Below are 14538 nucleotides of genomic sequence, written 5' to 3'. Positions count from 1 at the left end.
TCGCACATAATTAAACCGTTTGAACAGTAATAACAGGCCGTTCGAATGTACAATATATATATATATATATATATCTAATTATATTATATATCTAATTTTATAACTATATATAAGTATAATATTTATGTTAAGAATATATATAAGTTAATATGTATAGTATATGTTAAGAATATATATTAGTCTAAATATATAGTAGAAGATAAGAATATTGTAGTGTATTATAAGTATATTATATAAGTATATTAAATATATAAGTATATTATATATAAGTATACCATATAGTATTAGCATAAGTATATACCATATTATATGATAGTTATAAATATACAAGTATAGTATATATATATAGTAGTATATAATTAAATAGTTGTATATATAAGTATAATATATTGTAGTTTATAAGTATATATAAGTAGTATAAGTATATATACTATATTATATAACAAATATAATAATAACTAAAGGAATATTTCTTTTTTTGTTGGACCGGTATTCGTAAGATGTTCGAACGAATAAAATATTTATGGAAACTATTCGAACGACATAACTATCTTGATAAGATACTGTGATGCCTGATGAAATCGATGGCCTCGCTGATCATGAGGTTAGTCAGTTGGTTGTGGGTCCAGATGCTCCTTCCTATGATGGGAGCAAGAGCATCAAACAGGTGCACTTATCTAAATTTTTCAAGATCACGAACATTATAATAGCCAACAACATCAATCCACAACTGTACAAGACTAAGGTGAGCATGGATCGGACACGATTTATGTTACGGGTCACTCGTAGGGTGCCTATCGACGTAGCGAGATATATATTCGCTAGGATAATTTCAGAAGCCACCTATACTACAACAGGTAAAGTTTTATTTTATTCAGTATACTTGGTTACTCCTTTTGATATATATAATATTTTTACTTATGAAAAAGATTTTATGACAGATATATTGTTGTTTGGTGTCCTGCTCACACGATTTCTTTTAGTGAAAGGAGTCAGGACAAATGCGTTTGAGCATGTTCGGGAGCTGATTAGACTGATCAATTGGACGACCTTGTCTCGTAGCATCGGACACTGCAGATTTCGTTTTTGTGCACCCATTACAGAGGCAGTCGACATTCAAGGAGGTGCATAGGGCATGTCTAGCGAGGTATCTACATAGAGTGCATCACGTAGTGCTACTGGTGAAGAGATTACAGATATCATGTGTACAGAGATGCGCGCACAGACATTAGAGATCATTGATGTAGTCCGAATCGCCCCGCAGAGACTGAGTCAAAGCTCATGTCTCGAGTGACTGATATTGAGACACGCCTTGCTGGAGTTGAGGCAGTGCTACACGATCAGGCCTAGTAGTGTATATCTTTTATTTGCATTAAATGAGTTTTTTTGTATGGACAATCATGACTATTTGTATTTTGTATCAATAATTTAAATATTCAAATAGTCATACATTATATTCCCGCCATACATTATATTTTTAGGAAGCATTAATGTATGGTTTTTTTTTTAGTTTTTGCTAGCTTGTTTATTATTAATTATGTTTTTTTTCATTTTACATAACGTTCACGATAATAGAAAAAATGACACTATAAGTAATATTTATTTAACAAAAAATCTTATTTAACATAAAATAAATCACTAAAATATTTTTTCATTAATTACATAAAATTAATTTATGAATTCATAAATATTTTATGTTTCGTTCGAACAAGGTTTAAAAAATTCCCCGACAGTTTTAATTTAATTTCACACCAACTGATCCATTCGAATGCATAAATGTTGTGTTCAAGCGCAATATGTGTAGTTCAAACAATCTTGCAACCTTCCTGCCTAATTTCTTACCAAATCTTCTCCGTTTGAACAAACCAATTGAGGTTCGAATGGATTCGAACTTTCTCTGGCAAAATAAGTTACTTCCCCACTAAGATTATTATTCAAACAAATTATAAACCATTCGAACAAACATTAATTCTAAGTTCGAACAGAATTTTTTTTCATTCGAATGAGCTTGATTTTTTTAGAAGACCTAATTCGTCACAGAAGATCTAGTTCGAACGAATATTTAGCCCTTTGAACGATTTTATAAAGTCATCAATTTTTTTAGACTTCTCCAATAATTACTTTTCGGGGTGAAATTTAGTTCGTTTCTAAATAATTTCATCCCAAAAGCTAAAATTTGTTGTAGTGAATGTCGTTAACATTGTTCCACGGGCGAGCCAGCTAGAATCTGAATGAATTTTTGGTGACTTTCACAACATGATTAGAGTAAAAGAACACAATCATCAATACATATATAAAATTGGTTCACCATATTTGTTGATTATTTAATGTTCCTTGAGAGACTCACATGACTAATAATAAATACTACAAAACTCAGTCGATCCATATGCTTATCTATCCCCACTTTTTAAGTAAAAATATACTAATATAAATCTCGAAGAACCAATGCCTTTAGAAATTTACTTGGCCGCAATAGTGGTTTTTAGCCTCAACTTTTTGTTCGCCGAAAATAAAGGAACGAAAATGTTAAAACTTGAGTTTTGCTGCAAACTTAAAATCACCACAAATAAAAATTGTCGCAAAACGTCGTCTATTGTATTGACATTTTGCAACAATTGTATTTGCAGCGCTGAATTTATGCTAGGAAAAGTGCGGTTTTTGTGGCGATTCAGCCACTTGACGGAAATGAAGCCTTGCAACAGTAATTATTGACTTGTTGCAACAAAATACTAGTTGCTGGAAATAATTTTGACCACAGAAAGCCTTATTTCTTGTAGTGTTAATGCACTATCACATGGCTAATTACTAAAAAAATTAAAAATACAAACATAAAATATTAAAGGGAATTTAGGATTTTCGTCTTCATCTTTTTGTGTTTCGAGCACCATCTTATATTGAATATATATTTTAAAACATTTTTTAATAAGCTATGTAGTGCCATATCAAATAGGCAAAATGAGTGGTACAAATTAAAAGGCATCATAGCATTATTCTTAATTATTAGGTTAGTCCGTCAATGTCAATGTTTAAACCTATTATTTGTGTTTTGGTTTTGTATCCTACAAAAATAATCCTTTCTTCTAAAATGCAGAACTAAATTTATCCATATTTCTTTTAAGATAAAGAGCATATTTAGTTTCAGAAATCCACATACAAAAACGTTAATTATTCTCTTTTCTTGATGCACAAATTTCGTTACATTGAAAAGCCTTGTTAAATGTTTTTGTTTTTATCATTTTCTAATTAGATCTTACAAAAATAAATTTAGAATTTAATATGACTCGATGTAAAACGTATGGAAACTTTACCTTAAAATTGAGATCATTATGGAAACCAAAGTGAACTGCCCCTCGATCCCTGGCTCCTCCTATGGGTGTAGTGCCACGCGTTTCATGATCCCATGGATGATATAATCATACATATTTTTTGAATGCCAATGCCTGATAGAGAGAGTGTGGCAGAAACTTTGTTTGTTAGAACACCAAAAATATAAAGCAGAATTTTAGAACTCATTGATGGAGCATAAGGAAGAAGGTTTTAACTGGGGATGTGGATCACTGGTCAGGCGAGTTCTTTGGAGAGGCTTAGGTGTCCGAAAGACTTGAATAGTCTGGGTGCCATCCACAATAGTGTGGTGCCTAAAACTAGCTCCTCCAAAGTGTGGGCATGTGTGTATGTGAGAGACTAATAGAGAGAGAGAGAGAGAGGGAGAGAGAGAGAGAGAGAGAGAGAGAGACAGTAAGCTCTGCTGACCACTGCTTCCACAAAAGGCAATGTCATTGGATGTTCCAGCATCAAACCTCCAGCAACATTGAGTGTAAATCCCTCATTGATCTGAGGGCAGCTCGTTTGTCAACAAAGAAGTCAAGGAAGAAGTTAATAAACAGTATTTGAAAAGAAAGATCCCTGGCAAAAAATATCAAATAGCAAAGAGAATATGGATCTTAAGAATTTTACCAGGCTATCAATGACCAGGAATTATAAACACAAAGAATCTGGTATATTATAAAAATAAATGTATATCACCATGCAGAAAAATATTAATTTTCCAAAGCTAATTTACATGGTTACTTCTAAAGCGAAGTGAATAGACATGCTAAAATTTAGATCTCCATATGCAAAACATTAACGGAATTTATTCCAATAACAAAAACCCAAGTGAATCCGACAGAAACTATGTAAAGAAAAGAAGATATGATGTAAAACAGCAGCAATACCCTTTTCATACATAGAGAAATACATTTTTAACATGTACTGAGATTAGGTGGGCTTAAAATCAAGTAATATTCACTCATCAGGAAGAGCACATCCAAATAAAAGTGCCAGAAACCATTACCTCGGCTCTGTCCCATCCACCATTTATTTTTCCACTCTTAAGATTAGTTACAAGAACAGATCCTACCACCTCTGCTTGACCACCAGAATATCCTGCAACCCACAGGGATGTGACCATCAAAATCAGCTCAACTTTTGAATGAGAAATGGTCAGAGTGAAGCGCATTAAGCAAACCTTTGATAAACTACCGCGATTCTTCCTTGCTGGATGGTTTTTCTCTGATTATCCCTTCATACACCCCTTAAAGATTTAATTGTTTTTGAAAAAAAATGGGAAGTTAGAAGTAGGATTTATGATTAAAACTTATCAAGAAGATTATTGATGACAAACCAATAAAATTTGGCAATTTAGAAAAACTACATGGACAGGACAGGGAGAATAAGCTCGAAACATATCTTCTTCCCATACTCATCTTACAGAGCCATCTCATATATAGGTGTGGTATCAAGTAATTTACAAAGCATGCTCAGTGCAAGTTCAACTGCATTGCAGCTGAAGTATGTACGTATCAAAAGACCTAGTCCCCATTCGTCTCTTAAAAGGAGGTAGACTCATCAATTACTAGAGCTGTCACTTATAGGCAATCAAGGCACAGAAAAATAAGAAAACCAGTTGCTCAGGTATTACCTGAGAGAAAGTAGAAGGATGTAGTTTATGCTAAAATCAGTTAAATTATCATAGTAACTAAAGGGGAATCAAGGCATACTGTATCTGCAGTTATCAACAGTGTTGAATGAGCCTCCCCCTCAAATTGAGCTGTACTTTTGAGCCTGGATACAATGGCATCTGCCTAAGAAGAAAATCACAATAAGAAGGTTTAATGAAATTATCATCATACAAGTATATAAAAGAAATAAGGTGCCCAAAATCACAGGAAGATGGGGAACAAATGACATTCCCATGATAAGTTATGGGGGCTATTAGAAAAAGTGCCAGATAGAAAATTCGCTAGACAGGTTGCTCGAGCGAAGCTTGTATAGAGAGTTCACTCAACGTGTGCTTGACACTCCGCTCGAGCGAAGCTCGGACTGAGAGTTTGTTCGATATGCTCGACACATCGCTTGAGCGAATAATGCAGAAAAGTAAAAATTAGGGTTTTCGCCGTGTGACACGATAAATATGTACTTAATGATGGTTCTGAGTGTTATAAACAATAATATTTTTCCCAAAGTGTATTTTGTGATTCTCCAACACAACAAAATCTTCTGCAACTATGTAGATATAGGCACGTTGCCAGACCACATTAATTTTGTGTCATGTGATTGTTTGTTTTTACTTTGTTTGTCATCGTTGGTTTCACAACACCCCACGCTGCCAGAGTTAATGTTTTAGTAGCGGATGAGGTGTACTACCCACGGCCCAACCCACCAAAGAATAAACCCCACCATAATTCATTTCAATTTCTGTTTTGAAGTCTTTTTCCTTACTTTCAAGTTGCTCCCAAACCTAAATGCCTGATTAAGCAGTTTCAGGGGGCACATCCCTCCGAACCCGCTAGATACACTCCTGCCTCCAAAGCTCGATGAATTGCAATGGTGAGTATTCTATTTTCATATCAGTTTGAGGCAAGATCTGAAACATAATTCACATTCCATTCACAGAAATCACAACAGATAAAAATGACCTGGGTTCTGTCTCACAGGATTTTATCATAAAATATATGCACACAGATGCATACAATTAACATTGAGATCCAATTCCTAGAGGTTCAACAACTAGAGAGAGCTAACAATTAAATACACCTTCGCTTCAGCTAGAGCCATTACCAAATCAGCTGGCTTTTCCCTCCTAATAATTTTCTCATCTATGTCTGCACTCTAATTCACAAGCCCGGTTAATCTTGTGAAGCTCTGTTAAATCAACTCAATTTATCGATTTTAACTGAATGGAAGGAAGAATAAATTAAGAGGCAGGATCAAAACATAGGAAACTGCTTTGTACCATGCTCATTGCTCAAGTTTACAAGATATGGAAAATAAATTTATTCAGTTCATTAAATATTCTAACAGGCTCCATCCCAGATAAAGAAAGCTTTTTTTCACTAATATGACCATACCATTATAGTGAACTCATATCCCATCTCCCTTAAAATTTGTCGATGAGCCCAAAATTATCTGTCATAAATCAAGTGAAAAATAACATTTATAGCCCACTAACCCGACCATTGTGAAATCAGGAAAACGTTAGTGAAAAGAAGTATAATAATCGTAACAAAAGAGTTTTTCGTATCTTTATAGAAGCTACATAAGTTGAAACGAATAGACAATATTGTAAGACAGTTTTGCGGCGCAACAGCAACGGTATTTTGCGCACTCTTTTTCTCCCTTTCTTTTCCTATTGTCATGTAGGGAAGACAGAGACAAAGAGGTTGGGAAAATGTTGTACGGTGCAAGAAATGTACCGTAAATGCGGAACTGTTGGTAGACATATTTTATCTTCTTTCTTTCACTCTCCTCTTGTAGATGAGGCTTTTGAGGACTCCAACCTCTCAATTCTCTTCTGTGTTAGCCGTAGAGAGAGGAAAGGAGCTTTCCTTTTTCTTCCGTCCTATTCAATTAAACGAATTCTAGAATGTTTCTATATAAATATTGGGCTTAGGCCTCGAATTGGGCCTTGCTAATTCTCAAAATGAAGGAAAAAAGTAATTTACTTGAGAAAAAGAAAGAGATCCCAATTGAGTTTTAAAAAACTGCCAACGGCCCAACACGTTGTGCAAAAGGCATTGGCATTAGCTCATGCCGGTAGCAGCATTGTAATGAAGAACATCCTAAAACAATGCCATATATTTCCTGAATGTTTACACGTTCAGTGCACAGTAGCTGCACAAAAATGGCGTTTTTGTCTCTCCAGAGGCAGACACATTGCCAAAATCAAACAATGCCTTCGGAGTTTAAGCCCTTTCAGTCCTACACAGGGGCGGAACTAGGATTTGGTGTCTGGGGAGCGATCGGCAAAGTGTGCAGTATATGTCAGCATAATTAATATGTACTTTTTGCATGTAACTATATAAAAAAATAATCATACGTTATAAAATTATATAATTTTTCTCGATTTACTCATATTTTTCTAAGCTTTAAGAAAAATTTATAGATTAAGAATAAACTTGAAAAAATATCTAATAATATAAAAATCATTAGATTTTTTATTGTATAATTATATTAGTATCAATAAGTGAACAAAAAAAAAAAGCATGTGAATAACTAATAAATTCTTCATAAAAGAAAATAAATTTTTCACATACTCTCTATCTCTCTAAAAATGTCTCATCAATCATTTAGCTAGATAAATTTGCTAACTCTCATATGCAAGAATCTTCCAGATTTGTTTTAACCATTAGATAAACTCTATTAAAAACTTCTAGCTAGTTAACTAATTAATATGTGGTTAAAAACATCTCAAAAGTTATAAAGGAAGATTATGTGCAGTTGATAGGCAAGAAATTTAATGAAGTCGAGAATGACCCAAATGAAAAATAAAAATAAAAAAATCGTGTAACTAAATATGTAAAGTCAAAAAGACAAGAAAAACTTATATGTTATCATTGATATGAAACTAAACAAACCATAAAATGTACACCAAAGACAAATAAAGAAAGATAGAGATGTCAAATCAAGACTATCATATTAATGGACTTAAAGATATTTGGGTCATGATATACTTTACGTTTGAGTGTTGGGGGGCAATCTTAAATATTTTCAAAATATTTACACTTAAAATAATAATTATATAATATATAACACTAATTTTTAAAATTTTCTATATACAACTATAAAGTGCGTAAACATCGCGTAATCGCTTTGAAAAAGAGTGGCGTCCACTATTAAAAAATTAATTTTTTTTATGTGGGTCTCATGTTTTATTCACTTTTTTCAAAGCAATTACACGACAGTTGCATAATTCACTATTGCAAATATCTTTTCATGAAAAATAATACGATCGAGAAGTCATTTTTTAGCCACTAATTTGTTACTACAGATTATTCAGTATTCTTTCTTTGGAATGAAGGAGGCGCTTGGTTTTGCACCTTCATGGTTTTTGTTATAAATGTTTTTAAAAATATTATTATTAAAAAAAAATAATATTATAATTATTTTGACGAATCCAATGTGGTGTTATATCTTGAATGGTTTTAATTTTATGACAAACAAGTACTTTTAGCTAAATCTTGGAGATGGTTTTCATGAAACGCTAATGCTCGTAGGGCTGATGAATTTTGATAGTGTAGGTGTGGATGCATTAGATTTTGACAAATTGAGAATCTCATCCCTGTGTATATGCTGGATGCGCATATATCTTCTTTGCCAAACAGGATCTGGAATATGTAATGGTTCTACCTTCTTCTCTGCAAATTGTGCATGTAACAACACAATCCCTAACAATCTCCCAATAAAAGTAATTTGATAGACTTTGATTCTTTGAATAAAAGGACCATTTTCTCATTCTTCTCAAGTTGGTTCTCTCTCTCTCTCTCTCTCTCTCTCTCTCTCTCTCTCTCTCTCTCTCTATTTTTCACTATGTCACTTGGAAATAAGAAATTGATCAACAGTCAATATTCTCATTCAATTTGGATTCCTTTCCTCTACTATCTTCTCTGAAACTCTTTCCGAATTCAATTCCTTTCCTTTGTTTGGTTCTCTGAGAATTCTGGAATTAAACAAGAAGTAGAAGCTGGTAGCGTAAAGATTACCACTTTCAAGTTTCAACCCATCTGAGGACAATTCTTCTAGTTAAAGAAGTTTCACAAGCAAATGAATGTGGATAATTTAAGAGTAACGGAAACATAATTTAAAGACACAAACATGTTACATACCACTCATAAGTACTTCACGATATTAAAAAGACATAAAACATACGAAACAAATTAAGGTCAATCGTCATGTCTAGTAACCCTGTTCCTGTTCTCAAAAAAAGTTGACTTGATTTTATTAAGCTTGACCAACACGTCTTTGATATCCATTCTTGTATCAGGTAATTCTTCAGAACACCTCAAGCCTAATTCCATGATTGATGAAAGAATACTTTGCAAGGCAATGGTGTCTCTTCCATCTTCTATTCTTAGTAAACCTTCATCCACAACGTCCATCATTCTATCTGGAATAGATGCAATTACCAACTGCCTCAAAGTAAAGTCTCCAGTGAACATGTCGTCGGTGGGTTTCTTCCTCGTGATCACCTCCAACAATGTTATGCCATAGCTGTAGACATCGGTTTTGATGGATACCTTCCCTTCAAATCCATATTCTAAAAATACTCACAAATTGTCAACAAAGCATTTTATAAGTTAGCAACTTGTGTCTTAATAAAATGGCATAATTAAGTTATAATTCACATGTGCCATCCAAAAACAAAGAGTATATATCCAAAAGCTCTTGATCAGTGTATATATACTCATATGCGTATAAATAAATACATATATATCTTACAGAAGGCAAACCAAACCAGAACTGCAAATGCAAGTCATCATGAGTTTGGTTACATAGTTGAGAGGAGATGAGATGAGATGAGATGTTTTGTTGAAAGTTGAATAAAATGTTGTTATAATATTATTTTATAATATTATTTTTTTTATTAAATTTAAAAAAGTAGTTGAATTATTTATTATATTTTGTGTGAGAGTTTGAAAAAAATTATAATAATTATATGAGATGAGATAATCTGATTTTGTGTAAATAAACCTGCCCTTATGCATCCCACCACAATTTTTTGAAGGTCGTCTCAGGCATTATTTTCATAAATGCATATTGTTTTATGCATGAGAGAACAACTTGTGACATGTTAAGCATAGAAGCTAAGCCGTTTTTTCAACATATGATAATTTTGCTCATATAAGTTTATAATATCATGACCAGTCTCGATCTTGTCAAAAATTAAGTGGTGTATATTGTCCATAATTAATTCTTAAGTGAGCCATTTTTGTATCATTAAATTAGCTTTTGGTCTCTAATAATTTTTTTCTATAGTATTTAATTTGAAGAAAATTATAATTTAATATTATATTATTTTTCTTTTAAAATTTATAGTTAGTTGAATGAAATATATTTAATGAAATATATTATTTTTCTTTTTCCTTTTAATCAAGTTTATTGTTATATATTATTTAGAAAACCCAAAAATTAGTTTATCCTTTGCATATAATTATCTTTTATTTATAATTCATATATAACTCGTTACCAATGTTTAGTCTCTTTTGTTTAATTGCAACATATAAAAAGCTTAAATATTAAATTTCCAAAATTATTGGAAGCATGAAATTTCAAAATTTATATATCTTTCTTATATTTCTACTCACTTTATTTTTTTTTTATTGTATTACCTTTTTAATGGTACCTAAAAGTTTTCAATTGAATTATTTATATTAACCTAAAAATATTCGGGCCCCCCAAACTTATAATCCTAACTTTGTCCCTAGCCTCACCTTCTTAATCTTTTCATCATCTTGTCCTTCAAGAGTAAGTGAGTTCATTAGTGTGCAAGTGAGTTTATTAATAGTGTTACTGAAGTTCTAATAGATCAAATGAGGTCATTCCTAAGAGAATCTATGGAGGAATTATAGAGTTCTATAACTATATTAATTTGTAGATGGAGTTCGAGTACTAGGTAAATCACAAGAATTATAATTAATTTGGTGTTTGATCAGTTTGCAAACACCAAATTTATGTACGTACGTACCTGGTGCGATGTAGCCAATGGTACCAAGAGTTTTGGTGTGTGTTGAGTCTTTGTTTTCGACTAAAATCTTTGCAATGCCAAAATCACCCACATGTGCAACCATGCCCTCATCCAAAAGAATATTTGTAGGCTTCAAATCACAATGCAATATAGATTCCGATTGACCTTGGTGGAGATATGCTAAGGCTGATGCAACATCAACCAAAATATTTATTCTCTGTAGAAGATCCAAGCAGTAGTTATGAGAGTATAACCATTTTTCAAGGCTGCCGTTCGACATGTATTCCAGCACCAACGCTCTAAACTCGGGATTAGTGCATGTAGTTATGACCTTAACAAGATTTCTATGTCGAATTGTACGTAACACCTTGCATTCTGCATCAAAACTTTTGAAAGCACCCGACAATTGCAAACTTAGAACTTTTACTGCAACAATTGTCCTGTCAGAAAGTATTCCTTTGTACACAGAGCCAAAACCTCCGACTCCAAGCAAGTTGCTTTCACAAAAGTTGTTTGTCCCTTGGCAAAGTTCTTGATATGATATCATTCTATGTTCCAATGCAGGAAATTCATTAAGTGAAGTCGGTATTTCCATGTTACTTTTCCGAAGTCTTCTCAGCAAATAAACCAATATTACCAAGGTTATAATTGACGCAATCACAAGAAGAATACATTTGATCAAAATATTTTTCATCTCTGAATTTTGGTAGGTAGGAATCGTTGGACAAGGTGGAACTCCAAAAACTGGATTCCCACAAAGTGCACTATTGCCTAAAAATGATTCTGCTGTGAAGTTCACAAAAGGACCACTGGATGGAATCTCTCCAACTAACTTGTTGAAAGATAAATTCAAGTCTTTGAGATATGGAAGTGCCTCAAGGGATTTAGGAATTGCACCAGAAAGATTGTTGTAAGAAAGTTCTAAGAGATCTAACCCTTTTAAGTTGCCAAAAGATTGTGGAATGCCTCCTTGAAAGGAGTTGTTTGAAAAGTCAAGAAACCTCAGGCTTTCAAATGCTCCAATGATGCTTGGAATCTCTCCGGCAATTTCATTTCTTGACAACTCTAGATATTCGAGAGTTTGCATTTTTTTCATGGTCGAAGACAAATGTCCACCAAGGGAATTAAATGACAGATCCAAAGAAAATAGATTTTCGAGGCCCCATATATTTAATGGTATTGATGATTCGAGTCTATTAGAACCTAAGTATAGCCTTTCTAGAAGACTGAGGTTTGAAATGCAATTTGGGATGACTCCAGAGATTCTATTGTTTGAGAGATCTAGCTCTCCCAAATTCCTTAATTGGCATATCTCTTCTAGAATCAATCCTTCAATCATGTTATTGTAAAGATTCAATCTTTGTAATCTTTCTAAACCACTGATTGTGAAAGGGATATTTCCAGTCAAATTGTTACCTCCCAAATCAAGCCAGATCAAGCCTTTCAAAAAACCCATTCCCATAGGAATATGACCCTTTATTTGGCAATTGCCTGCAAGAAAGATTTGAAAGGAAGCCGAAAAGTTTTGAATGGAATCTGGAATTGTTATACCCAATGGATTATTGCTCAAGTATAAACTTGTCAAAAATCTACAATTGGATAAAGATGAAATGAAATTGGTCTCTTGATCTGTAGCCTCACGGCCTATTAGCTGATTTGCATTCAAAAAAAGTTGTTGGAGGTTCTTCAAGTTTCCAAGACTTTTGGGAATTGATCCAGAGAATAAGTTTTCATGAAAGTCTACTATGATGAGCTTGGAACAATTTGAAAGATAGGATGGGATTTGACCAATAAGTTTATTGCTACCAAGTAAAAGTTCTTCAAGATTAGGGCAAGATTGCCCTGAATCTAGTGATGGAAGATAACTAGATAGGGAATTTTGCTCGAAGTCGATGCGTTGTAAAGAAGAAAGGTTGAAGACTTTTTGAGGTACTGCCCCTTTGAAGTTATTCCTTCCCAAATACAAAACAATTAACTTCTGAAGATGCCACAAATCAGTCGGAATGCTTCCTTGGATGTGATTATCCTCAATTCCGAATTCTTGCAACCTTGACAAATTACATATGGTAGAAGGAATGATACCAGTGAAACTGTTACTTCCAAGATATAGGATTTCAAGCTTTTGTAAATTACCAATTAGAGCTTTTGAAATACTCCCATCGAATTTATTGAATGACAAAGATAAAATTGTAAGCTCCCCACAATTATTAAATTGCGAATGGAGCTGACCGCCAAATTTGTTATCCGAGAAATAAAGTGCTCTAAGATTGGGACAGTGGCTACAAAGATCATTCGGAAGAGGTCCCAAGATGTGATTAGACGTAACAGCAAAAACGTTTAGAGAAGATATGTTAAAGATGATCGGAGGAAATGGACCAGTGAGACTATTACGCTGCAAATTCAAGAACTCCAACATTGACAAATTGCCAAATGACGATGGAATTGCACCAATAAGACGGTTCGAATCAAAACTTACCTTGCGAAGCTTTTGACAATTATGAATGGAAGGAGGGATGCTTCCTTCCAATTGATTGAATGACAAAATGAGTATTCTCAAGCGATGTAGATGACTGATCTCATGCGGAATAAAACCAAAGAAGCTGTTGTTAGAAAGATCAAGTGAGACTAGGAAGGAAAGGTTACCAATATGAGGAGAAATGGTGCCATGGAGACCCATGTAGGAAAGGTCCAAAGCGGTGACTCTTTGCCTACGTCGACTACAGGAGACCCCAATCCAATTGCAGATTGAGTTTGGTGTTGTGGACCAGTTAGTAGCCAAGATGGTTTTATTTGGACTAGAACTGATTCCAGATTTAAAGGCAATGAGAACAGATTGGTCTGTAAAATTGTTAAAAGATTGGATCAATTGAAACATGCATGAGTACTGCACAAATAGAAAACCCAATAGCAATAGAGGGAACAGATTTCCTATGAGCACCATGAGTGCAGGAGAGAGGATTATGAGAATGTTTATGAAGAAGCATGAAATGAAGTAGTGAAGATGATAACAGAGCAGTGTTAAGCTACTAATATAAAGGAAGTGAAGCCACAACCATTAAGGCTCATGGAAGTCAATATGGGTCCGGCTTTTACCAGTCATTTATCGTTAATTATGCATAACTAAATTTTCCAAAATAGTAAAAATTCGACAGAATGTTAATGAATTAAATTTATCCATATTTATTTTTCATTTTTTTGGACTCAAAATAAAAAATAAATAACTTCGAGAATGAGCAAATTTGATTTCAGAAATACTCAAACAAAAACGTGAATTATTCTCCTTTCTTGATGCACAAATCTCGTTACATTGAAAAACCTTGTTAAAATGATTTTCATTTTTCCATTTTCTAATTAGAGAAGTGATATATTTATAAAATAATTTTATAAAAATAAATTTAAAAATTGATATGGCTCGATATAAAGTGTAAGTATTGCTATAAAAAGAATTTTTACAATTTAATGTACTACGGCTTACATCAATTTGTAATTTTATTTTTATAAAATCTTTTTAGATGGGGCATTCCTTGTAAAGC

At 33.3% G+C, this 14538-nt stretch overlaps 1 protein-coding gene and 1 long non-coding RNA gene across 11 annotated transcripts; both read right to left on the bottom strand.

Moving 5' to 3' along the window:
* Positions 1-493: 493 nt before the first annotated feature.
* Positions 494-6869, bottom strand: LOC118348992. 10 transcript variants are annotated; one of them, XR_004801914.1, is made up of 8 exons: positions 6738-6869; positions 6393-6450; positions 5043-5126; positions 4511-4576; positions 4337-4428; positions 3543-3834; positions 3309-3440; positions 494-639 (listed from the first exon to the last, which is right to left on the bottom strand). It is a non-coding gene; the product is annotated as an uncharacterized LOC118348992 (long non-coding RNA). The 10 variants fall into 10 exon arrangements; XR_004801913.1 differs by lacking the exon at positions 494-639 and adding an exon at positions 6079-6153 and having other exon boundaries at positions 1708-3440; XR_004801917.1 differs by lacking the exon at positions 494-639 and adding an exon at positions 6079-6153 and having other exon boundaries at positions 1708-3440; positions 5043-5122.
* A 2167-nt stretch (positions 6870-9036) lies between these two features.
* Positions 9037-13972, bottom strand: LOC108995297 (probable LRR receptor-like serine/threonine-protein kinase At3g47570). Its single transcript, XM_035691771.1, has 2 exons — positions 11006-13972; positions 9037-9577 (listed from the first exon to the last, which is right to left on the bottom strand). Exons 1-2 carry the CDS (start codon positions 13944-13946, stop codon positions 9204-9206), a joined length of 3315 nt encoding a protein of 1104 aa, XP_035547664.1. The 5' UTR covers positions 13947-13972; the 3' UTR covers positions 9037-9203.
* Between the last annotated feature and the right edge of the window lie 566 nt (positions 13973-14538).

This window comes from Juglans regia, chromosome 7 (genome assembly GCF_001411555.2).
Source record: "Juglans regia cultivar Chandler chromosome 7, Walnut 2.0, whole genome shotgun sequence".
Lineage (NCBI taxonomy): Eukaryota > Viridiplantae > Streptophyta > Magnoliopsida > Fagales > Juglandaceae > Juglans > Juglans regia.
The sequence above is the reverse complement of the archived record's forward strand: the minus strand, read 5'-3'. Positions and strand labels throughout refer to the sequence as shown.